Genomic DNA, 27,242 nt, shown 5'->3' with positions numbered 1-27,242 from the left:
AAAGCACACTTATCAGTGTATACACTTAGGTAATAAGTATAAAAGAAATAAGTCAAAACCAATGTGGCTAAATAAACAGGTAGGGGAGGAAATGGACAAGAAGAGGAAGGCGTTTAGATTCTTTAAGTCAGAAGGGACAGAGACATCGTATCAGAATTATAAGGCATGTAACAAAAATTGCAAAAGGGCAATTAAATTAGCAAAAATGGATAATGAAAAAAGGGTTGCAATAGAAAGTAAGGTCAACCCTAAAAAGTTCTTTAAGTACCTTAATAACAAAAAAATGAGAAAAGAAAATATAGGACCCTTTCAGTGTGAGATGGGTAGGCAGATTATTGGAGATAAGGAAAAAAGAGCGGTATTAAATAAATTCTTTGCCTCTGTTTTTACCAGGGAAGAATCAAGTTCAATAGTAGCGCCACAGGAGGAAGCCACAACCTCCATATTAATGACCAATTGGTTAACTGAGGAAGAAGTTCATAAGCGACTTGAAAAAATTAAAGTAAATAAGGCACCTGGCCCCGATGGCATACATCCAAGAGTTCTCAAGGAGTTAAGCTCAGTAATAGCAAAACAATTATATTTAATATTCAAGGACTCCATTTCCACAGGCTCAGTACCACAAGATTGGCGTAAAGCAGATGTGGTGCCTATATTTTAAAAGGGATCTAGATCACACCTGGGGAATTACAGACCTGTAAGCCTGACTTCAATAGTAGGGAAACTACTTGAAGGTTTAATACTAGATAATATTCAGGAATACCTAATGGAAAACAAAATTATTAGTAATAGTCAGCATGGATTTATGAAGGATAGATCTTGCCAAACTAACCTTATTTGTTTCTTTGAGGAGGTATGTAGGAATTTAGACCAGGGTAATGCAGTTGATGTGGTCTACTTAGATTTTGCTAAGGCTTTTGATACGGTTTCACACAAGAGGTTGGTGTACAAAATAAAGAAAATTGGACTCAGTAATAATATATGCACCTGGATTGAAAACTGGTTAAAGGACAGACAACAGAGGGTTGTCATAAATGGAACTTTTTCAGGTTGGGCTAAAGTCGTGAGTGGAGTACCTCAAGGATCGGTACTGGGACCCCTGCTTTTTAACTTGTTTATTAATGACCTTGAAGTTGGGATCGAGAGCAAAGTCTCCATCTTTGCTGATGATACTAAATTGTGTAAGGTAATAGAATCAGAGCAGGATGTAATTTCTCTTCAGAAGGACTTGGAGAGACTGGAAACGTGGGCAGGTAAATGGCAAATGAGGTTTAATACAGATAAATGTAAGGTTATGCATTTGGGATGCAAGAATAAAAAGGCGACTTACAAATTAAATGGAGATATATTGGGGGAATCCTTGATGGAGAAGGATTTAGGAGTGCTTGTAGACAGCAGGCTAAGCAATAGTGCCCAATGTCATGCAGTAGCTGCAAAGGCAAACAAGATCATATCTTGCATCAAACGGGCAATGGATGGAAGGGAAGTAAACATAATTATGCCCCTTTACAAAGCATTAGTAAGACCACACCTTGAATATGGAGTACAATTTTGGGCACCAATCCTAAGAAAAGACATTATGGAACTAGAGAGAGTGCAGAGAAGAGCCACCAAATTAATAAAGGGGATGGACATTCTAACTTATGAGGAGAGGCTAGCTAAATTAGGATTTATTTACATTAGAAAAGAGGCGTCGAAGAGGGGATATGATAACTATATACAAATATATTCAGGGACAATACAAGGAGCTTTCAAAAGAACTATTCATCCCACGGGAAGTACAAAGGACTCTGGGCCATCCCTTAAGGTTGTAGGAAAGGAAAATTCACCAGCAACAAAGGAAAGGGTTCTTTACAGTAAGGGCAGTTAAAATGTGGAATTCATTACCCATGGAGACTGTGATGGCAGATACAATAGATTTGTTCACAAAAAGGTTGGACATCTTTTTAGATGGGAAAGGTATACAGGGATATACCAAATAAGTATACATGGGAAGGATGTTGATCCAGGGATTAATCCGATTGACAATTCTTGGAGTCAGGAAGGAATTAATTTTTCCCCTTAATGGGGTTTTTTGTTTGCCATCCTCTGGATCAATAAGTAAGTATAGATATAGAATAAAGTATCTGTTGTCTAAATTTAGCATAGGTTGAACTTGATGGACGTACGTCTTTTTTCAACCTCATCTACTATGTAACTATGTAACTATGTAAACCCTTAAACACCTTATCGGGTAATAACCGCAAAGGTAATTAAAGGGGTTAAGCCACACTGGCCCGATACCCACCCTTCACCCATTCATTTGTACAGTGGCATCATCATGCAACTATATATATATTTATATACAGAGAAATATATATATATATATATATATATATAAGTATATATATACACACACATGATGAACCAATATAAGAAATCAATGTAGAAGGGTTCTCAAAAACATGCTGTACTACTGTAGAGGGAGAAAGGGGGTGGCCCGGTATTAAAGGGGTTGCACCCCATTTGGCCATCCCCTGACCTCACCAGGGAGAGAAGGGGTTAACTGGGCTGAGGTCCAGAAATGTGATTTAACCCTTGTTATGACATGAAAATGTGTATTCCCCTGTTCCCATGCTTTATTGTAATATCTGGTTTAATCAGTGTCTGCATCACAAACACACTAGGGTCCATCCGGGAGTACAAGGGTTAATAGTTCTTTAGTGATTATAGCCCTTTGTGTAATTTTCCCGCCTTTTCAGGCACCATTTTGCAGGGTCCCATAAGCCGCCATTGGAGCTCCATGCGTTTCAATGTAGATGTAGATCATGTACCCTATGTATCAAGGCAAATGCTGAGTCATTCTGGGACAAACAAACTGCACAGTTCAGATGCAGCCACCAGTATTAGATCACTTCACCAGTATTAGAGCATTTGCCTTGGAATATCTGGTGCAATCTCACAGTAAATGCCTCAACATGCCTCAACATTTCTGTGAGATTCCTAATGGCCCATCGGATTAACACAGCAGGGAGCCCTGCAGTCCCATTCAAACTAAGGGGACTGCAGGGACCCATGCGCTGTTAATCTAATGGGCTATTAGGAATCTCACAGAAATAGTGAGGCATTTACTGTGCGATGCCTTAGTTTTTACCCAGGCAAGTGATCGGATAATGGTGGCTGCATATGTACAGTATGTATCAAAGAAAATATTCTATTCATTTAAATGGATGGTTCTTTATTGGAGGTTTCCTCTGCGACAGAGGTACAAAGTAGAGCAGCTCTATTCACAAGTTCACAATGCAATCTTGGACCTTTCACATGGGACCTGAAACGTTGTTTCTTCTCTGTTCTTGGCTGTTACATGTTCACAATGCAATTCTTCATTTATTGTGAGTAGAGCTCTACTTTGTACCTCTGTCCTAGAGGAGACTTACATTTTGATGAATTTGTTTGTCTTTGTAGTTTTGGCTACACAAGCAGGATTCTCCTCGCCTGAAATGTTTTCCCCGCGCTTTGGAACTGTACTTTCTTTATTGGTATCAAGAGGTGAAGATGCTGTGGATTCAGCCACTCACATTTTTTTTAACACTATCTCAGGAGTGGTGAGATTGGTATTTCATGTAAAATCCAGAACCTGAAATGTGGGCCAAGCTGAGAAAGCAAAACCCATATACAGTAGAAGACTGGGGATGGAATTAGTACCACCTTTGGTCATTGTGCTTCTAAACCAAGTAGAAATCAAGCTTTTTGTCACTTTTTTTAGATGCGCTTTAGAAGAAGCGGTTTTCAATAGAAAATACAGTTTTTTTCCCTCACATTTCATTCATCTGAACAGCCAATTACCTCTTGTGAATCCCAGCTAAATTGGCACTAGTTTTCCGAATGAACAGCTGAAAATTATTGTATATTTCTATATTTCTAAAATTGTAGACTTCTGAGAATTAACAATTTGCTGTAAATTGTGCTGTGCTAAATTGATAGACGATGGGAATGATGTATCAAAGCAAATTTGGAGCACACTTAATGCAAATTGCATCATCATCATCTCCCTGCATTTCTTTGCATCAATGCAGTAAGGTATTTGGTCATAATTTTTCACCATAGGGTATATTCTATAAACTGCGAGTTTGCCAATCCATGAGGTCTGACACGGAAGCTCCATTAATTTCAAAGGGGCTTCCATGTCAGACCGCACGGATTAGTGATCTCACAGTTTATAGAGTATAATAGTCTGTGTGTCAGTTTGTGATTAGGGAGGAGTTACATGACATGTAGATAATAAATAGATGCATTAAACTCTGCCTCTATGTGAAACACTGTTTCATCTTGTATGTGTTTCAAAGCGTGAACTTTTCTGGCTAACAATTTGAGTCTAATGTAAGAAACCCTTACATTGATACATCTTCCCCAATGTATTTGTACAGATTTAAAACTACACATATTACATTTACTGCAGAGAGATGTATTGATTTCTTAAAGAAGATAATTCACAGTTTTAACACCATTCTGACAGCCTAACAAAACCCTACAGTGGGATAAGTGAGCATTTTCATGATTTTCTCTTATTTCTAACAGAAACTAATTCAAGTGTTGAACAGAACAAATTAGGCTTTGAGAAAATATAAGTACCAACAAGAATACAATATACAAAAGCAAGCCTCACCCTGACCTAAAGTACACCATACAATAGGAACAATTACATCTATCTAATTTTAAAATACATGACACACACATTTATGCATAGCAGCATATCCAAAAGAATTTTAAACACAGCAAATCAAGCTTTTAAAACAACATCATTTCTTACCCTGTATGTATATATCGACCTAGACATACATACATACATACATACATACATACATACATACATACTGTGACAGAAACCAGGGGATGGTAATAATTTCCATATATAGGGCTCCCAGGATACTGAACAGTTTCTATCCTGTTTGGCCTGGGAGTGCAGCCTTATAATACATGCACTCCATCCCACAGTTTGGCAAGCGCTGGAACTGAGGGATGAGAGATCCAGACCAGAGTTTGTCTGCTGCCTGATTTCTGTCACCTGTCATGCTAATTAGAAATCAGGTATGTAAGACTGATTTCCTGTTTTGCTCTCCACTCTCCCCAAGAGCCTGGAGGCTGGAAGGCTGCTGAACTACAGTGGGGAGAAGCCTCTTCCCCAAACAGATAAAGGGAAAGGGCAGTGGGAACAGCGTTAATGCTTAAAATACAAAAATTAGTGTATATTAACAACTAATAATATATAAACTCCTAAAATATTAGGCAAAGGCTGCCAGGAACAATGGGTGACACAAACCAAAAAATGACAATAAATAAAGATAAACCGGCGCCAAAAAAGAAAGAAAATCTGACCAAATATATTCCAATTCAAAGAGTTGGGATGAGTTCCATGGAAGTGTCCTCTATGCAATCTCAGACAAACAAACATTTAAGAACACAACATAAAAGAGAAGAAAAGAGAAAAAAGATCATAGCGCAACAATATACAAACAAACAATCACTGATATAGTATACAAATATAGACAGTAATTTAATATATAATTAAAAATACACATATAAAAACAACAAACAATTGCTTGTTGGGCAGGGAACACACTATTAAAGTGATGGCGTCCAGTGGGGCTAAAACTGAAACCCTACTTACAGCACTGCTGAATAATAAAGCCTGTATATCAATCACACAGCCCTCCGTGGCCTGGGTAGGAAAGGAGGATTCACCACACCGTCCGTGTGCTGCTGCACCGCATGGAAGCTCCTCTCCTGTAGTATCACACCGCCAGCTGCCTCACTCGTCTGCAGACGTATAGGCTCATAAATGGAGGATCACCAGAGCTCTAACCGCCGAGGCCTCCCTGGGACAGTCACGCGGACCTCAGGTCTCGCGAGACCACGTGACGTCACCGCTGAGAGCCGAGACAGGGGAAGGAAGCTCGCAGGTGCCAGGCAATGAAACAGCCGAAGCTGCTGGGGATGGGGAAGCAATTGAACAGGAGATGAACGCCAAATAGTCCTTGCCAGTAATAAAAGTGGGTGGCTGTTTCATTGCCTGGCTGAGAAAAAAAAATGATGATGTCACTTAAAGGCAATGAAAGCACAGCCAATCAGAATGGCTCTGCTTCAATTGCCTTTAAGATGACGTCATGAAAAGAAACATGGCCATCCTCACATGGTACGGTAGCCAATCAGAGCGTGGGAAGTCTATCCCTACTCTGATTGGCTCTAGTACCATGTGACAGGCTTTCAATGACGTCACATCTGTTCTCCCCCAAGCCTCTGTCACATGGTCTATCCGCCAGCCCGCCGGGGACTCGCGTGGGGCTGGGGTATGAACCCTGTATGTAAAAGGATAAATCATGTATTTATGAGGGGGCACAGGGGGTGGGTAATGTATTTAATAAATAGAATGATGTGTATTGTGGGGCAGTATATTGTTTTTATTGTGGGTACTGGGGGTGGGGGGAGCGAGTATTGGCCTCAAGGGTATGTGGGTAGGCCTCCCTTGTGGGTAGTGGGTGAGGGTGGTTAGGCCTCATGGGGTGGGGGGTTAGTGTGGGAGGGTATGTAGGCCTCCCGAGTGGTGGGTGAGGGTGGGTTAACCCCTTAATGACTGCAGCGGTTTATAACCGCTATGGTGATTAAGGGGTTAGGGGACATTACATTGGATGTTTTCATTCTTGTGTCTGTTTTGCAGCAGCAGAGGGGGCATGGCCAGGATGAAGATGAGGATGGCCTTCATCGTGGCAGCCGGAAATGGGTGAATGCTATATGTTTTAATGTATTTATTGTTGTTTATGTATTTTAAATACACAGGGGGTGTATGTTGTTTATTGCAATGTTTATTGGGGGCAAATGTCCCCAATAAACATGCTATTCTGCCTTAACCCCTTCATTTCCTTAGCGGCTATTCATATGGTAATGATGCAGCATTTATGTATTTTAAAAATATTGTGCGAAAGCATGGGGGCTCCTGAGCTGAACAGCATTGATTTGTGGCTCAGAGACCCCCTGCTTCCCGAGTTACAGGCCCCGGTATGGGGCATCGGTTACAGTGTCGCTGCCATATTTATAGCGGACACGGCGCGAATGGGACGCTACAAAGATGGCGGCAACACTGCCACCCAATGACACATACCGGGGCCTGTAACTCGGGAAGCAGGGGGTCCCTGGTCCACAAAGCAACGCGGTTCAGCTCAGGGGACCCCCTGCTCACAGTACACTATTATTAAAAATACATTCATGCTGCTTCGTTACCATAGCACATAGCCGCAAAGGTAAGGAATGAGTGTTTATTTATATATATGTGTTTTACTCATAGTGTAGATGTGCAGAGGGTCTCCGGAGCTGAACCGCTTTGGTTTTAGGTCTGGGGACCCCCTGCTTCCCGAGATATAGGCCCCTTTATGAGGTGCCGATATCCCTCTACATTTAAAGGTCCCGATCACGTGACTGCGGAATGTAAAAAAAGCAGAGGGATACCGGCACCCCCTAAAGGGGCCTGTATCTCAGGAATCAGGGGGTCCCTGGACCTGAAACCAATGCGGTTCAGCTACGGAGACCCCCTGCACATGTACACTATTAGTAAAAGTTGTTTTGATATGTTTTTATTTTGCCGATGTCTGTGCAGAGAGCGCGGCTGGTCTCTCTCTGCTGCAAACACATATCGGTAGAAATGCCTATCGGCAGGTTATCGGGAGCCAGGTTTATTTATCGGTGGCTCATCGGCGTTTTGCTTTCGCAGTGATTCGGCAGGGATCGCCATGGATTCGGCCCTTACTGAATACTGCGAGGGCAAATCGGCAAAATCATGGCTATCGCCAACACTTGCCGAAAGCACTTTTTCGCCGCTTACTGCATAGAGCCCTTAGTCACTGAGTTTGTGACTCTAAGCTGTACACTCATTACTTTGGCGAGATCGGGACTTTGTTCCGCTTTGGACTGATCTGCATACCACGTGTGCGGAAGAGACTACCATCTTTGTCGCTGTGACATCATTCGGCTGCGACGTTATCCTGCTGTGTGCATGCACACACGCTGATATCCCAGAGAGGAATCCTCCACTGATGAGACCAAGACCACCGGACAGACGGAGTTCCAGCAGCACCTTCCACTGAGGACGTGAGGCTGATTCCACAATTCTTTTCAGCTGTGATTGCCAGTGACCCATGATACCTGCTGCAGTGTGGTAACCTGTTGTGCTATTTGCCCTCAATGTGCTTGTTCTCTTTACCTGATGAGCGCCTAATACTCACCTTCTTTATATTCAATTATATTTTGATATACTTCACTATGCGGTTTTGCGCTGTTTTTTGTATCTGGGGGTTACCTGGAGGTCCTCATAGGTGTCCGGGTATTTACAGGGTGTCCCTGCAGGTGTCTGGGGGTCTCCAGGTGGTGTCTGGTGGTGTCTGGGGGTCTCCAGGAGGTATCCGGGGATCCCTACAAGGGTGTTGCAGGGGGATACTGGCACCCCATACCGGGGCCTGTAACTCGGGAAGTAGAGGGTCCCCGAGGTTAAAATTAATGCGGTTCAGCTCAGGAGACCCCATGCTCCCGCACAATAGTTTTAATATTGAAACTGAACGATCGCCTGTAAGAGCCATTCTTTGATGTGTAGCCTCTCCATGCAGCTCTTACTGGCTGCAGGTTGAATCAGTTGCTGATCGATTGGATTTATAGCGCGATAGCACTTTGATGCTGCATTTTTTAAACAAACTTTTAAAAAAAAATGGATTTCTTCTTTGTGAATACCGTTTTTACCAACATGTTTCATAGCGCAATAAAAATGCAAAGTCGATCAGCAATGCACTGATTTTATCACAGTTTAGTGAATAGGCCCCTAAGCATGATTGTAGTTTTGATTTAAGGATAAGATTTTGACCTGGTTTCTTAGAACTGGTTTTAACTAAATTTAAAAAAGTAATGTTTTGCCTCATTTAAAATAAAGAAGCCTGATATTAAATATGTAAATGCATTTTAATTATTGCTTAGTATACTGTAGTACTACACTGTGATATACACAAAAGACAACATATTTCTGAAGGATCTTATAGACTTGATAGTATACATTTTTTTAATAACTATTAAATGAATGGTATTTTAATAGCAAAAAAGTTAGGATCATTAAGTAAGTAGATTATCTGATATTAAACCTGCATTTTCTGTTTTACATTTCTAAGAAAGAAAATATTCATTTTTGTTAATTTGTGATGACAGCAAAGTGCTTTCACATGTTCAATATCTAAGTAGCCTGAATTATCTTGAATAGTTCCTGTGGTTCTAAAGTGCTTCAGAAAATATATATTACATAAACCAGTCAAATGTGGTTTATGTGGTCCCAAACGAGTGCAATGATGGAATCTGTAGACATTAGGAGTGATATGTATTTCAAATATAATTTAATACTATAAATCACAGCTACAAGACCAAAGCGATGGATTATACAGAAACTTACTGTAGTACATTATATGTCTATTCTATCCATTAGGGACATTTATAAATAAATAGGATTTCCCCTTTTGAATTGATGGAATATGCAATGAATGAATTGACCATAAAAATCTGACTTCTAGTCCAAAATGTGGTTTTTGATTCAACATGCTAGTTTTTCTAAAATGGCTCACATAGGTGTTACTATGTAATCTTATTAAGCTTTCCTGCCCTGTTATAGGCTGTTAATGAAAAGTAAAATCTATATATTTTTGGGGGGAATAGAAACAACCTTTATTAGCAAAATCATAGTTGATCCAGTTTTGTCTATCCATAAATCCTATAACCATGAGTTTCTGAAAGGTCATACAAAGTGCATTAGGCCTACTGATTCATATATTTACAGCATTCTCTTGAAGAAGAGAAACAAAGATAATATATATTCGTAAATACAATAACACCTCACTAAGATATTTGATTATTTATTATGCTTTTATTAAATATCTTAGAATTCACATTCTTTAACATAACACATACATTTAATAATAAAATTATGTTAAAGAGGAATCACTTTTCATCAATTTACTTATTCACATGCTATTCAAAAATCTCAGAAACACTGCAATAAGAGCAGTGATCTGTAGATGTGAGCTTTGCCAAAATTATTTCCCAAATCTGCTATTGAACAGTACAAACTTGGAATATTTATCAGGAGATACCAGTATTTAAATAATCCTGTTATGCTGAGACGTATAAAATAATAATTATTTATGTATACATTGGTATATTTTTGCATGTATGTTACCTTCCTCAACTCTTTTTCCATTGTCACGGAGGAGGATGTGTCGCTACTGGTCTCCTCTTCGCCCTCTATCACTTGCCCTCTCGACCCCATTCCCTCCCATCTCCTCAAACCTCTTGCACCTGTTTTAATCTCTGAGCTCACAACCAGTGTCTCTACCAGCAGACGCTCAAATTCAGCATGGTTTAATCACTCCTGTTTGACTTTTCCACAGCACAACTTTCCACAATGTGCTTGACCAGCGGAGGACTTCTCGCTCATGCTCATTTTTCCATTTTATCAACACATCTTTTACTCGATTGGCAACAAGTTTTTTCGCACGTTATGGTTGTGGTCTTTTATTCCCTGTCACTAGGGTGACACCTGCGTCTGGCTGGTTCAGCATCATTAATCTCGGGCATAGTAAACTTGGCAAAGTTTTTACCAACTCTGATTGGCTCCTGTGGCATCTTACTCTGGCAGTCGGCAGACTTATAGTCTTGGGCCTCTCTCTCTCTATGTATTCATTTATCCAGTCTGTCCGCTTCTTCAATGTGTCGGGAAATCCCAAGTGATGTCTGGCAGGGTATCTCTACTATACTGTAGTTGCACGATTTTGATGCTCTGTCAGTACTAGGGGACACTGGCCTACAGCTTTCTCATCTATCATGGACTTATCCACAAAAAGTATAACCCCCTTATCAGTAGAGAGGTAATTGGTGACAGGTTCAGGATCCTTAATTGCCAGTACATAAATCTTGCCGCAGTTCTCCACACACTTAACCATTACCCGTGGCTTCCCTTTTTTGCAATTGGCAAACCTGTAGTCATGTGCCTTTTTCCCTTGCAAATACGAGTAGACAACTAGTGTTGCATCTTTAGGGGCATGATCACAGATACTGTTCTGTTTCAATCTAGCTAAAGACTGGATGTTTGTAGTGGCTGGTTTCATCATGAGGAATCTGGTTTGGGCAACATGGGTAGAGTACCATGACTTGATTTGTATTGTACTTCTCAGTCCTTATCCGGTTCTTCTTTCCTGGATTTTGTGGAAAGCCAGTTGTAGCACTGATATGGTATTGCAAATGCGCTTATAACAACGCACAGCTTGAATGGTTGGGATATACTGTAGGACTCATATCTGGACTGAATCACTCAAGAAGCTTCCTTGATTTTCTTGTACTGTAGCACCGTTGCTGCAGATACTTCCTAACATTTGACTGGACCATAATTACAGATTGCTTCAAATGTTCATACTTATTATTTGTCGTTGTATTCTCCATATTTACTGGAGAAGGCATGCTGCTTTATTCTGGCGATAGCTGACAAGCTTCCTTTACTCTGTAGGCAGCCTGTATCATGACTGTCGCACAGCATTTGTGGAGATAACTTTATTTCTCCAACCTTCCTTTGATAAGAGCTATGAAGTATTTCTGAAGTGGTAGAACGCTTCTCTTTTTTCTTTCAGAGTCTGCTTTTATCTTAGAAAGTTTCAATTGAAGCGATTGGCTCTGTTACGGATGGGCAGTTTCATCTGCTTCTTCCAGTTCTACAGAAGTGGCCGATCTGAGTCTAAGTCGGCTAGATCCGCGGCTCTCAGATTATCCTGGTTAGGTGCATTTTTTGTCGTTTTTGCCCGGAGTGAACTGCGTTATTTTCGCGCTCGTGATATTAGCATTTTATTCTCGCTGTCTGCAATACTGCAATGCCGTGTAAAAACTCAGGGGGGCGTTTGCGAGCTGTTGTCTTGGAAGTCTAATACCTTCGTGGTTCAACCTACGTCAGTACACAGTCTGTGTGCGCGCGCAGTAATTGTAAATTTGCATATTTAAAGTATACATGCATTTGCAGTGCTGTGCTGCTGTACAGTATGTCTAATTTTAAAATTGTTGAAACGCATAGGTGTGTATAGTACTGTAACAGTGTCACATTTCTTCATATACAGCGCTCTCCCCTCGCTCAGGATAATTAACTGCACTGCAGGGTATTTCAACTTCTTATCTTCTGTGCAATGCAGTACATCTCTCCCACACCATTCCTTTGAACGTGTGTCTGGTTTTAATCACATTCCTGCTTGACAGCAGAAATTTACGGCACACGCGCCTGTAACTTCTCTCACCACTGCTCGCTTGCCTGAGTGAGTGACAAAAAAAATTAAAAAAAAAATTATTGTAATTTTTTTATTTTTATTTTCTCCACAAGCCTGCAAAAACCATCTTACTGTATTACGATATTCAATCTGTGCTGTAGCTTTTGACTGCGACCCTGTGTATTTGACTGCACATGGTTGATTTGTGTGCTTTTTACGTACTGTATTTGGGGGTGTATTATTATGATGAACTGCCTTTTGAAATTAAAGTATGTCTTTACCTTTGAACTTCATGCAGCTGTACCTTTAGCCCCCTCCCCCACGAACGCTAGCTCAAGGATTTGAAATTCCACGGAGTCGTTAATTTTCTGAATCTTGCCTTTGTGTTCTTAATCCGTCCATAGCCGAGCTACAAAGCCTCACTGCGCCTGCGTGTAATCCTTTTTGAGATGGGAGCTGCTTACTGCACATGAGTCACCCAACTCCCCCCCTCTCCACAGAGTCGTTAATTTACTGAATCTTGCCATTGTGTTGTTAATCCGTCTATAGCCGAGCTACAAAGCCTCAGTGCGCCTGCGTGTAATCCTTTTTGAGATGGGAGCTGCTTACTGCGCATAAGTCATCCAACCCCCCCTCTCCACAGAGTCGTTAATTTACTGAATCTTGCCATTGTGTTCTGAATCTGTCCATAGCCGAGCTACAAAGCCTCACTGCGCCTGCGTGTAATTCTCTTTGAGATGGGAATTTTGAGGCTTTGTTTACGGCAACGCTTTGGAAAATCCCTTCTCGAAATTGATTTGCACAGAGCATCAACTCTCTATGCGCCGTGTGTAATCCTCTTTCGGAGCTTGTTTATTCCTGCTCATGCGCCTGTAAATTCACCCACCACTGCTTGCTTGAGTGTCCCCCCAAAAAAATTTTAATCATGATTTTTTAACTGTTATTTTATCCACAATCCTGCAAAAACAATCTTGATATTACGATATTAAATCTGTGCGTTTGCCTGCACATGGTTGATTTGTGTGCTTTTTATGTACTGTATTTGGGGGGTGTAGGGATTAAATTACAGTATTATGATGAACTGCCTTTTGAAATTGCTGTACTCTATAGTACAGTATGTTATTTCTTTGAACTGCTGCACAACTAATCCTTCATCTCTCCCTCACGCACACACAATCTCTTATCGACAGACACCTCCACAGAGTCATTCAATTTCTGAAGTTAGTCATTGTGTTTTTAATCCGTCCCTAGCCGAGCGTCAATCGCCTCACTGTGCCTGCGTGTACTCTAATCCTTTGAGATGGGAGCTTGCTGCTTACTGCGCATGAGTCACCCAGCCCCCTCTCTCCACAGTCGTTAATTTTCTGAATATTGCCATTGTGTTCTTAATCTGTCCATAGCCGAGCTACAAAGCCTCAGTGCGCCTGCGTGTAATCACCCCCCCCCCAACCCTTTGAGTCTTTGTTTACGGTAACGCTTTGGAAAATATCTTCTTGATTTTGAAATGTAAATCCGATTTGCACAGCATTGTGACAATTGAGAGTTAAAAAAACCATTAACTGATTCATGTTGTTTTGTCATTCATTCTTATTCATTGGTGAACATGGTGATCATTGGTGTACTGTAGGTGTGGGGGGGGTTGGTAGTTGTCAATGATTATGATTAGCAGGAATGTGAATAAATATTTATTTTATTTTATCAGGAACCAAAAAATGCAAATATAAAAATAATCATGAATAATACATAATGCAGTCTTTATTAAGTTCTTTTGGCAGATTGAAATTGGATAAACATTTAGAAAACATTTGTAAAACATGGGGAAACATGAATAATGCACATTTATAAGAATATTATTTAATAATATATACTGTAATGTATAATATATATATATATATATATATATATATATATATATATATATATATATATATATATATATATATATATATATATATAGTAATATTATTTTTTCCGTCTTTATCTTGTTCCTCATTCTGTGTACAGTACAGTAGTTCATTGAGAGAGGAGAGGTTTTGTGTACATCATTACTGCTGTTTATATACTGTACATTTTACTGTACAAACAGATTAGACTGGACACAACACCCCACCTCCCCCCAGGCCACCCTTTTTTCCTGAAACAACAAGAAAACAAAAAATGAGTGCAGTAATGTGCGTACTGTATTATGGCATTGTGTGATGTGTAGTACTACTGTACATGGCTGGTGCTGCTTTCTCTGGAAAGAAAAAAATTGAGCAGTTAGTAGGCAGTTACTGTAATACTGTCAAACTAGTCTATACTGGAACTACTGTATACTCTGACTACTGTAAAATACTATGTACTGTAAAATGGTGCTGCTCTCTCTGTAAAGAAAAAAACTGTAACTACTGTATACTCTGACAGAAATAACAAAAATATAAGATACAGTACTGTAGATGTACAGTACATTTTTGGATCTAATTTTTTTTTAAAGTGTTATAAATATACTTACGCGTTAGTTACCCTTGGTGCCCTTTTGCGTTCTCTGTTTTTTCCATGTGCATGATAGCTCACGGTGGTTGCTGGCACAATGAGGCCAGAAGTAGCTAACCAGCGTTGGATAGCAGCAATTCGGTGTCCGCTCGTGTACATCTCCTTAAGTCGCATGCTGAGATCCTTGGAAATCTTTTTTACAACCATTGCTGTGAGTAGAAAGAAATACAAACACAAGAATGTATATTTGATCCAGAAAATGGATGGTGTATTTATACGGTAATGACTTACATTAGAGTACGCCCACTTTCAACACCTGTACCTCGCTGCCATGCATAAAAGGTTACAGACTTTGCATAGCCCACCACTCGATGATCTTTTTCTGAACTTGCCCTTGTCCAGATACTGCATTGTGCCACCTGCTTCCATGGAGCAACCCCGATTCTACGGATGCAGGAGCCCACTCGCCTCTGCCGTGCCTGTCATGGAGAAAAAGCGAAAGACGGTTGCCGTTTCGACGCCAAGGCAAAAGCGACAGGCTAAGGCCAATAAAGAAAACCTTCTGCTGACCACAAAGGCTAAGGGTTTTCATAGACGTCAGCCTTATTATGTCAAAAAGATATACGGTGATGTACTCTTGACGCAAAATGATTGGCAGCCAACCCATTGAAACCGCAGACCACTTCCTCACATACGCTTTGACGACTCTGCCGCCGCTATCCCAGAAATCTTCAGCCTGTCTTCTCCACCCCTCGTCCTCGACGCTGCCGCCGCCCTCCCAGAAGCCCACAGGCCATCTTCTCCGGTTCTATCCGACGACGCTGCCGCCTCTGAAATCCACGGATCACTTTCTCCTTTGCTCTTAGACGACTCTGCTTCTCACCCGGGAATCCAAAGGTCACTTTCTCCATCCATCTTCGACGACGCTGCCACTTCTCCTCCACCAGATATCCACAGGTCACCTCCTCCACCCTTCTTCGACATCGCTGCCACTTCTCTCATGGAACCCCCATCTCATCCTCCGTTGCACCTATCCACACAGATGTCCACACGCCATGCACAAAAAGCAGCTTGTTAGACCGGATGCTGAATGGGATAAGTGTGGATCTCCATGGGAACTCTATTGTGCTAGCAAAGATAGATTTGCTTCTGGAGACCATGTTAAATGTGAAGCAACGGATGCTACATATGGGTCAACGGATGATACATATGGATCAACGGATGCTAGATATGGATCAACGGATGGATCGATGGATGGAGAAGATAGAGGCTGACATAGCGGGTATACATCATTTGCTCAGTGTTAATGCCCCTGTTTCCCCGACGCCAGAGCAGGGGGGTGACATGGATGTGATGAATGGGAGCATCGACCCCCTTCCATCACCAAGCGCACCCCCTCCACCAGAAGATGTAGTATACATGTATGCCGTTGAGGAGGACATGACAACCCCATCAAGACCACGCCAGGAGACAACACGGCGACCAAGACTGGAGGAAAGCTTCCTCCCAGACAACCTACCATCGCCCGTTGCCTCAAGTAAACCCGCTCGCAGAAGACCTACATTCGCTCGCATCGATACGGTGCCCGACATCACCCTGTGCGATCTGCTACCGGCACTCAGGGAGAAGTATAGGGTGATGAGTGCTGGTGCACCCCACAAGTATGCCTTGTTACTTTTTAAGCACCATGTTCCCTACTCGTTGTGCTGCAACTGGGCCTTCAGAGTGAACTACGACGGAAATAGCGTAAAAAAGGCGCTTCCTGCCAATTTAAGAAAGAACATTCTGGATGAAATGCGGCGCTTTTATCCAATTACAGATCCTGTAATGAAAGGCGTTCGAGACTGCATTAATGGCGTTTTGCGCCATGCAAGGAATCGGCCATGGACGGACAATGGGGTGGACTTTATGGTTTAATCACGGGAACTGTAAGACCATACTGTTGTGCTGAACTGTGCTGTATATGTTTTGACCTGCTGAACTTAAATAAAGGAGATGTTTTGACCTGCTGTACTGTATTTAACTTACTGCTTTAACTTCACACACAGGACCTGCACAATTCCAGTCCCTGAGGGCCGCAAACAGACACGGTTTTCAAGGTTGTCCTGAAAACCGGGCCTGTCTGCTGCCCTCGAGGACTGTAGTGGTGCAGGCCTGACTGACTGTTTTGCACATCATCCCACTGTACTGTATACTGTATGTTTCTTTAATAAAGAAGATGTTGCGTTTTGTATACTGTATTTTATGAATAAAGATTTTTTTTAATCACAGGTAAGAGCATACTGTTGTGCTGAACTGTATTGTACATGTTTTGACCTGCTGTACTTAAATAAAGGAGATGTTGTTGTATGTTTTTTAACTTGTATTTATACAGAAAAGTTTTAACTTGCTGTACACACACACACAGGACCTGCACAATTCCAGTCCCTGAGGGCCGCAAACAGGCACGGTTTTCAAGGTTATCCTGAAAACCGGGCCTGTCTGATGCCCTCGAGGACTGTACTGGTGCAGACTGTTTTGCACACCATCCCACTGTATATGTTTTAACTTTAATAAAGGAGATATTGCATTTTGTATATTTTATGAATAAAGAATTTGTTTTTAAAACGTGACTGTAAACCATACTGACTGACTGTAAATGTTTTTACTTTCTATACATAAATGTTTTCACTACTGTAGCAGTAAACCATACACCTGTTGATGTTTTGAATTGCTGTGCACTTAAAATGTTTCTACATTGTACAGTATTTGTAAATAAATATTTTTGTACTTACTCCACCAATAAAAGAACATGTTTATTTGTTTTACATTGTTCCATTGGCTCCTTTGCTACTGTAACAAAATACAGTGTTTCTAGCATGTCGAGGCATACTGCACTGTAAACTGTAGGCATGCTCAGTATAAGAGAATTAAAAAAAATAGAAGACATACTGTACTGTACTGTATGTACTGGCACTGTATACTGTAGAAGACACATAATGTATGTACAGTACTGTGATACATGTAGAATAAATGCATAGTTTATATTTTTTCGGGTTTATTACACAGTATACTGTTTATAAAAAAGTATTGTATACTGTACGGCCGGAAAATATCAGCATACTGTTCCAGGTACAGTATTCTATTCTAATCAATAACAACGGCCACTAAACTGTAGACTCCGGTACGTGGGTTTTTAAATCCGATTCAGCAATGTGCAGGCATTGTTACACAAAGCGATATTATCCATCGAAAATCCCTCCATTAGCCGCTTTCTTTTCTGATGAAAAATAAAAAGAAAAGTTTTACTGTAATGGTCTAAAGAATTTCCCAGCCAGTCCCACCAATAATTTTCTCTTGGGGCGTCTCCTGTTCACATGCGCATGCGCCTACCGTCGATGTAATGACACGCATATGCGTTTCAAGAAGGTTCCAATGCGCATGCGCCTAGCGTTCCACCAATTGTTCAGTATCTGCAGTACAGTACTATAGAAGCCGCTCAGCCAATGATATTGCTTACAGGAGAATCGCTTGACTTTTGAATCGCACCGATATTGATACTGTATTGTCAAAATAAAAAAAAACACAGAAAATAATACGGCAACAATACTCACCATAGAATTTCCTATTCAGCTGGCGCTGGCACCGATCCACTGCCAGTCCAGTGTTCTTGATCATCCACGTCAATAGTTTGCAACGGGACTAGTCCACCTGTAGTCAGCTGATGAGCCTGAAAATTGCTTAGGTACATGCAAGCTTGATCGAAACTGCACGCGAAATCCGGCTCAGGCTCAGGGTTGTCACTGACGGTGGGACTGTTATTGGAAGCCGGTGCTGGTGCATTGCTTGGCAGCGACTGTCGTTTCTTGGTTTGTTTTAACACGACCCTTCGCCTTTTGCCGTCTGCATGATCATAGACACAGGAAAAAGCCGGTGATACACACCTATACCCTCCAACAAATTGTGGCTCAATACGATAAAAACAGGGATCGCTACATAACCTTTTCCTTATTGCACGCTTCCACGTATGAGGAGCTGGCGAAAATTTGTAAAAGTCATAGTTTTCGATAAAATACTGATAAATTTGAACAACATCTTATCATCTGTTGCATAAATCGCGGCCCATATCAAATATGCGTAACTTCTGTCGGGTTTTTGGAAAACGGGCTGCACTTGAACACTCATGGCGGGCGGCAGGTCTCTGGAGAATACTGTAACCGAAACTGGTCTTTGTCTTTCTTTAATATGAAAAGCCTAAATTGCAAAAATGTATCAACCTCTTCCTTCAGTCTCAAGGCCAAGTTACAATAGCACACTGTGGTATCTTTTTTAAACAAAACACCTGCAAGTCAACACATTACTGAAGCGCATGCGCATTACAATTCATGAATATCTGCCATCTGGCGGACACGCGAAGAATTGCAACCTATTAAATCCGAACCATTCTCAATAAACGCATCAACCGCACGTCAACCGCGCATGACCCGTGGCTGAGAACGCAAAATGAATGCGGCATGCTCCAGGTGAAGTACGTCGCATTCCAGGAAAAAGCCAGGGAAAAAACGGCGATGTGTTAGACTCAGATGAGCCGCAGCAGTAAATGCAATTCCAACTTTTCTTGTTAGATTTTTTTTCACCTTTTTTTCTTTGTGCTTCTCATTTCCTTCACTGACTTTATCAGTCAGATATCAAACCTCCTCTGTAAGGTTGTTGTTCTCTCTTTTTACAGTCTCTATAACACTCAGGACCTTCTCATAGTCATCCTTCCATTTACCCACCTTTGTGTTGAGGCTTCAGATTTCCTGGCTCGAGACTTCTAGCTCTGTGTTTAGAGTGTGGAACTCTTTCTGAGAGACTTCCAGCTCTGACTGAGACTTCAAATCTCCATCTGATAAACTCCCAGTTCTGCATGAGACTACTAAATTCCTTTTGAGAGATTTTCAATTTTGTGCTGAGACCGCTGAACTCCTAGCGAGAGACATTCAGCTCTATACTTACTGTGAACCTCTCTCTTCCCAGCTCTGAGCTGAGACTGTGAGACTCCTTCTGTAATGCGTAGCTCACCACAAATGAAGCGCGACTGCAGTGCTGAGATAGGGAATTGAGTAACGCAAACCCACAGCACGTGGGCGCACCTAGGATGTAGAGTTGTCATTCAAGCCAAGTCAGGATTGGAGATGTGAGAGCAGTGGAGTACTTGCCAGATTCAGGAGAGGAGAGTTGTGGATCGTCGGGGTACGTATCCAGGTTCAGGATAGGAGAGTATCGGATCATCGGAGTACTTTGCCATGGTCAGGACTGGAGACAGGAGAATGGTCATACAAGCCGGATCAGGAGTGGAGAGAAGCGGAGTCCAAGATACTAGCAGGGTTCAGGCAGCAAGAGGTTAATCAGGCAAGCAAGGCAATGTCTCAGGAACTTTAATGCAGCAAGGCACGGCGTCACACAAAACTATTCTTAGTAGAGGTAAGATGTAACAGGAAGGTATAAATAGGAGGAGCCTCCAATAGCAAGCCAGGGTGGAACCAGGAAGTAAGAATCCAATAGGCTGCTGGTGCACACAGATGTGCCCTATGGTGCAGCCTGATCATGAATGGAGGTGGGACCGATAGCTCTCCGACCCGCGCGCGTCACGGAGGTCAAGGGGCGGGGTCTAAGTCGCACGTCACTCCCACGGCGGTCCTGTCAATCATTAGTGCGGGCGGGGCTTGCACCGCGCATCAGCGGGGAGGCTGGACGAATGCCCCCGCCATGCGTCAGAGCAGAGGGCAGGGCCAGGGTGCGCGGATGCAGGAACAGATCACGCATGATGCACACGCGCGCAACGGGACCGGATGAGTGCGCATCCTGGGTATCTGCTACAGATGGGCCAGCAAGGTGAGGACACATCCACGGCCGCCAGGATGGCGATTCCTCACACCTTCTGAGAGAGTTCAAAATCTGCCTGAGCCTCTTCATTCTTCTGCTTATAGTCAGCAATAACTTCGTCAAAGTGGCTCTGTTGCTTGACCATGGTGGTAATAATAGCATTTGCCATCTTCAACTCAGTCGTGGTCTTTGAAGTCCCTAAGAAAATTATGCTCTGTGTTTTCCACAGTCCCACATTCAAAGGTGAGTTTAAGCAGACCCATCTGTAGCTCAGCATTAGCTTCTATCACTTTTTCCAATCGTTCACTGAGTAGATTACCGTCATGTACAGTATGGCATTTTGCAGTGCATCTTCAGGGCTGGTCTAGGTATCATCACTTATTGGTTCCAGCTCCACTTCCCTGGTACTGTTTATTGAGGGTTTCTCAATGTCAGAACCCAAGAAACACGGCTTATGCCTTGGGCCATCTAGAGATTCTGTAATTCTAGGGAATCCACTAGTTACTTTAGGCTGAAGGGCATCTCGGCCCTTCTGATGTTGCAGAGTCATCTGCGGATGTATCTGAGACTTCCACAGTAACCTAACACCTTCTTTTCTTTTTCTTTCTCTTCCTCTTTACTTTGGAAGACTGGCACATCAGGAATACTACGGTCCCCTTTTTTGCTTAATATTTCTGCAGTTTTACTGCACCCTCTATGCTTTTCTTGCAGTTGAGGCAGAAATATTCATTGTTCAGTGGGTCCTGCTCTTTCTGCCAGCAAGGACGTAGGGAGAAGTGACTTCCGTGTACCTAGGGCCCAGGCAATCCCAACATCACTGGTGCGTCTCATTTCTGGGAGCAAATAAGAGACATGCTTATCATCATCCTCAGAACGCCTGAAGGGACACTTTTTCGTGTGGCCGGATTCATTACAGACAAAACACATTTTACCCTCCATTCTGACACTTTCAGGTGTATTCTTCACAATGACCTAAGGTAGCGATTTAGCGTAAATATTCTGTCTATTTTGGAACCACCAATGGTAGCCCTACAGGTGGTTCAGACTTCAATTGCAGAGTTTGTAGCTCTCGCAGATGTCTCTGTAGACTTTTTGTTTATTTTTGCTCAACAGCCATATTTCTTTTCCTTTTCAAAGATGTGATGGAGTAGACTGGTCACAGAATGAGTACTTTGTGTGTGTCACCATCGGTAGCATTCCTCCCTGTCAGGCTGTGGCATTTGAGGCTTTATCCAGCGCAATGTGCCTTTCCTGACTGGATCTGTAGCGCTTTATTCTGGTAAAGTCTGCACGTGGTCCTTCTGCTTTTAATGCTGTTGTGCAAGCTGTTATAGAAACAAAAGCACAAAAAATATCACTGACCGTCTTTACGGAGCCCCTTTGAAATTCATGGGCCAACTCTCATCCCAATTTCTGACACGATATATAGGAGATGTGTACAGGGGATTTTAGAACAGGAGACGTTTTTAAAGAGAAAATAAAACAGGCTTTTATTCAGAACATCCCATAGCTTTTACCAGCAAAAACATCTCATACAATTTGGATTAACCCACAATGTGGGAATGGATATTGGCGGCTGTACGAATTTGTCTTAAATTCTTCATATACATGGTGCTGGCAAAGTTTTTTTTACATTTATGTATAAGACTATTAATTGTATCTTGATATTTTGTGTTTAGGTGTATAGATTAGGAGATCATGGCTTGTTATGGCCAAAAGGTGAAGGGGCAATAGAGGATTCCACCACTCATGTATTATGCAACAGTGTCCTTTTTTATATGAGCACTGCATCCATATAAAATAGCACATAACACCTGTCATAGACACATGATACATAAACCAATTACAGTGTTTGCTAAAGCCTGTGTTTCCCACCCTCTGTAGGGAATGTGTAATATTCTTAAAACTACTTTCAGGCCTTATGATTGCAGTGTAATTGGTGCTTTGGCATTCTTCACTAAACTGAGACGAGCAGTTACTTTGCCTCTTAAAAAAACCTGTAGATATTGTACATTCTGTTATGTTTGGTATTGTGCTTTTAGAAGTTAATCTCTGAGTCTAAATTGCAAACTGCTATTTACCAATTTAAAATAACTGTTAAAATAACAGTGATGATTTAACAAAGCAGATCGATTTCTGTCCTCCTGATAATTCTGAATAAATTCAATGTAATGTGCTTATACAGTTGTTTTTTCCTTGAAAAGAAAATGCATGCAGTCATACTCCATTTTCAGTTGCTAAGCATTAGGTGGTAACCTGTCTTGTTATTCTATATCACTTCAACTGTTTAGCTGAGTATAAGATTTTCAAAGATAAGATTAACTGAATATTGCAGAAAATTGAACTGTGACATGGTAGAGAAGACTATCGAAGATAACAAAAGCTTACAGAAGAGGAGGCAGTTACATGAATGGGAAGCAGTAAATCATTTCATTTGAACAAGACAATGTAAGAACAGTAAAAGACTGTGCACTTGTCATAAATACATTTGAGACCTTCTACATGGACGTTTATAACACATTGTGAACAAAACCAACCATGAGTACTTCCAAAAGAAGTAGCAAAGAAAAAAAATCCATGAAAAATGGAATCCATGAAAAAAGTAAATAGGCACTAACAACTCCCCAGGAGAATAGAATAGAACTAATCAACACAACAGGGTGGGACTCTCTAAAGAAAGGAATACCCAAAATTCCACAAAATAAGGACACTCAGAGTTGTTTGCAAGGAGGGAGCTCCTGGACACACAAAACAATCCTGCCTTACCGGCCTCCACGGCTTCTCGCCCCTGCCGCCGTCGCGGGATCACTCCCCTCGGCTATTCCTCTGCTCGGCGCTGGGCGTGCCCACGCCCTCCTGCACGCACACCTGCACCATCCACTGGCTCGGTTCACACGAGTTATGGAGCACGCTCAGTCTGCACACTCTTATTCCTGTCCCCCGGACCTCAGTCTCTGCCCCCACACATTGCACGGGCATACTCAGGTTACCAACAAGACTCACCTGGCCTGTTATGCCTGCACCAATCTGCTGTGTCTCCCTGTAGCTCTTCCTGTCCCGCCTCCGTTCCTAATTGGACCTTCCTGCTTTATCTAGCTCCTCTCTGCTCTCAGTCTTTGCTCGACAGTCTCTGTATGGAAGTACTTCTGGATTCTCTCAGTGTTTTCACAGGTTCTGACACAGCTCGTATGACTACCCCCTCTGGCTCTCGATCTCGGCACTCCTTGGATAACGCTCACTCTGGTAACCCCTTGAACACGGCTTGGACTATGACCTATCTCCACTCTCCACTCCCTGACTTCGGCAAGGCATAATTCACTCTATCTCTACAACCGGTACCGGCAAGTATTGTCTACCTTACTACACCTGGCCTGGCAACGCTTCATACCACACTCCGGACACGCTCCCTTTGCTGCGGGTGCGTGTATTACCACTTTTCCCTTCAGCTCAGGGGACGGGTCTGGTCTGCGGGCAGCACCGGTGTAACAAAAACACAATAAAAATTCTAAAAAAAACACATAGTCAGAGCGATAACCCCTCACAATGGAGTATATGCTAAAAAAAGCCTGAATAAACTTGCTACTAGATAGACTGAATGCTGGGCAGGGGAATATAAACCTACAGAAAACCATAAATTATAAGGGTGGCACAAGGTCTCCTTCCAAATATAGATGTCTGTACATTAAAAAATTGCACATATGACAATTACCATTGATAGAAAGACACATCAAAAAGGGGAAATCCCAAACCTAACTGACTGATATAACAGAAGAATAATGTTTAATCACTCACATAAGTGTATATCACAGTTTGAATGCAAGACACAATGTACAGAGGCAGCAGCTACCAGTTTTAGACCACTTGCCTTGGAAAATCTATCACTGTCATGAGATGGTCCAGAGCAGACTGAAATGGCCCATCGAACTAACACAGCGGGTGGGGGGGGGTTCCCTGCCTTTGAATAGGACTCGCAGCCCAGATGGATTCACAAAGAGTGAGTCCCATTCAAATGCAGGTATCCCTACTGTGTTAATCCGATGGGCTATTTTTCTGGCTACAGAAATCTCGCAGCTTTATTGCGAGATAGCCACAGATTTTCCATGGCAAATGGTCTAAAACCGGCAGATGCTGCATTAATAAATGTCAGTGTGTCTGTATAAATGATATAATGAAGTTAATAGTTATATACTGTAACCCAAATCTGAGAGGAGTATCCGCTTCAAAAAATGGAGATCACAGATGATGGTAATCAATAGACCAAAAAATACAAAAAAAAAAACAAAAGTCGATTATATCTTTCAAACGTGTCCCGACTTTTGACGTCATCAGGGAAGGAAGAGAGCAAATCAAGTAGCATGTCTCTCTCCCTTTTTTGTTGATGCCATATCACTCCATAAAAGGAAAGGCATCACATGGTATACCTTACAATCAGATTGGTGGGTATACCATTAAATGGCTTCTATTTTTTTTTTGCTCGTGATGTCATCTTAAAGGAAGGAAAGCACATACTACCTTATCGGCTGGCTTCCCTCCCATTTTGATGATGTCATATTTTGAAAAAAATAGGAAGCTGTCACATGGTGCACAAACCAATCAGATTGGGAGTGTATCATTTGACACTCAAATGTGACATTGCAGGCCTTATATAAGACATGTCCCATCTCACTTGAGCACAACATCTTTGGGTCCCTTTGGATTATAAAGAAGAGAAGACAGAAGGAAAGAAATAAGAAAGAATAAATGAAAGAAAAGAAGGAAAGAACTTACTGGAGATGTCTCTTCAATCAACAGAGGATTGTGGACATCTGCGCATCAGGCTGTTAAGCATTGCTTCGAAGCTGAACAGTTGGTGCCGGAGTAGGATTCGGGGGGTGTATCTCAGCAAAGGTAAGAAACACATTGATTGTATTTTATTTCATTGTGTATTTTTTTTGCCTATTAATTGTCATTGTAGTAATCCATGCTCATATTGGAGAATGATTTACCACTGGGAAATCAATGGGTAGAGGGTGTGAGTGGTGGGTGTAGTTGCCCCAGAGAGGTTTGTTAGGTCTCCCGGGTGAGTTTCAGTGGTGGTGGTGGTGGTGGGGGGGGGGTTAGCCCTTTAATTACAATAGCGGTTACTAACCGCTAAGGTGATTAAAGGGTTAGTTGTCAGTAGTTTGATTTTTATTGTAATGTTGCTGTCAATGGAGGACACAGAGGACAGACTGGAAGATGAGGACTGCCTTCACCCTGGCTGGGGTAAATCCAACTTTAATTTACTTTATGCTGGCTGGGAAATTTTGTATTTTTAATTGGAAAACGCACTATTGTCAATCTATATGCATAATAGGAATTATGCCCATTATTGTATGTATGTTTTGGGGTAGAGATGGTGCGTAGTAGGTTGTTGTATTTTAATGTTTATTGGGGGCCAACATTTCTGATCAAGCAAATACATCCTCGGTCGCCTGTGAGAAAGGGTCTCCTGAGTTGAACAATGTTGATTTCAGCCTCGGGGACCCCTTACTTCCCGAGATACAGGCCCCGTTATGGGGTGCCGGTATCCCTCTGCTTTGTTTAGATCCCACGGTCATGTGACCCACAGGATTTTAATATGGGGATATCGACACCCCATAACGGGGCCTGTATCTCAGAAAGTAGGGGTCCCCGGACCTGAAATCAATGCGGTTCATCTCCGGAGACCAGCTGCTACATTTCTGTATTGTTAGAATTTTAATAAAACCCCCGCAATCGCCTGTGAGAGGCGCGTAGTTAGAGTGACTGATTCAGTCTCTCTCTTACTGCGCGTCTATTACTCTGATGGGCCATTAGTCTGCCACGGCACAACTGTTGAGGATCTCGGGCATATCTCGAAATTCCATTTCGAGATTTGTTCGAATAATGGCCGCTGCATCTGTAGGTAGCCTAGTTGGTAGTCCCTTTTTTCATTGTCAGTTTTCCCCTCAAATTCACGTTTGTTCACAGATTTTAACACCTTCAAAAAGCTCCTTGATGCCAAGTTGTCATCTCAAATGTTAGTAGTATAAATATATAACTGTCTATGTTCAGTTCACAATTGTTTTTTAGAATTTGTGGAGATTTTGAAAAAATTCAGTGGTGTTTTTTTTTTTTTTTTTTTTAAGAAAAGGTTACAAAATGCTAAATAATGTAAAAATTAACAACAAGCTTAAATGACAAATATGACTTAAACATCAGGGTCGGACGACCCTGTAATTTGTTATAGATAAACTGCAAATTTGGCTGTATGTAAATGTTTCCAAAATCTAAAGGCAATGTAACCCATCCCTTATTCCCATTAATTTCATGACACAATATGATATGATATGTAATGATATTTAAATGTAACCCACCCCTTTTCCCCTAAAAATTTCAGATGACTAAAATGTATTTTAAAATATTAAATATTTCTTATTAGATTACAGTAAATGACTTTATGAAAAATACAATAATACAAATTTCTTTGCTCTTCTTCCAAATGTACAACCTTCTTCAGTCGGCATCTTTTTCGGGCTTGCTCATTTTCACTTGCAAAGAGAATATGTTGTATATAAATAATCGAGAAGAAATACAGTAGTGATTTGCATGAATTACATTGTGTGGTACTCATGCTTTTCAACC

At 41.6% G+C, this 27,242-nt stretch overlaps 1 protein-coding gene across 1 annotated transcript in view; it reads right to left on the bottom strand.

The window, feature by feature from the left end:
• LOC142490717 (uncharacterized) overlaps positions 1-20,787 on the bottom strand; it is a 51,049-nt gene extending 30,262 nt beyond the window's left edge. The window contains exons 1-2 of the mRNA XM_075593133.1: positions 20,671-20,787; positions 19,529-19,676 (exon numbers count right to left, since the gene is read on the bottom strand). Of these exons, the coding sequence (XP_075449248.1) occupies positions 19,529-19,676; positions 20,671-20,787 (265 nt within the window). The remainder of the gene's footprint in view (positions 1-19,528; positions 19,677-20,670) is intronic.
• Between the last annotated feature and the right edge of the window lie 6,455 nt (positions 20,788-27,242).

Source organism: Ascaphus truei, chromosome 3 (genome assembly GCF_040206685.1).
Source record: "Ascaphus truei isolate aAscTru1 chromosome 3, aAscTru1.hap1, whole genome shotgun sequence".
In the NCBI taxonomy this organism is placed as follows: domain Eukaryota; kingdom Metazoa; phylum Chordata; class Amphibia; order Anura; family Ascaphidae; genus Ascaphus; species Ascaphus truei.
Note: the sequence above shows the minus strand (reverse complement) of the source record. Positions and strands in the feature narration are given on the sequence as shown.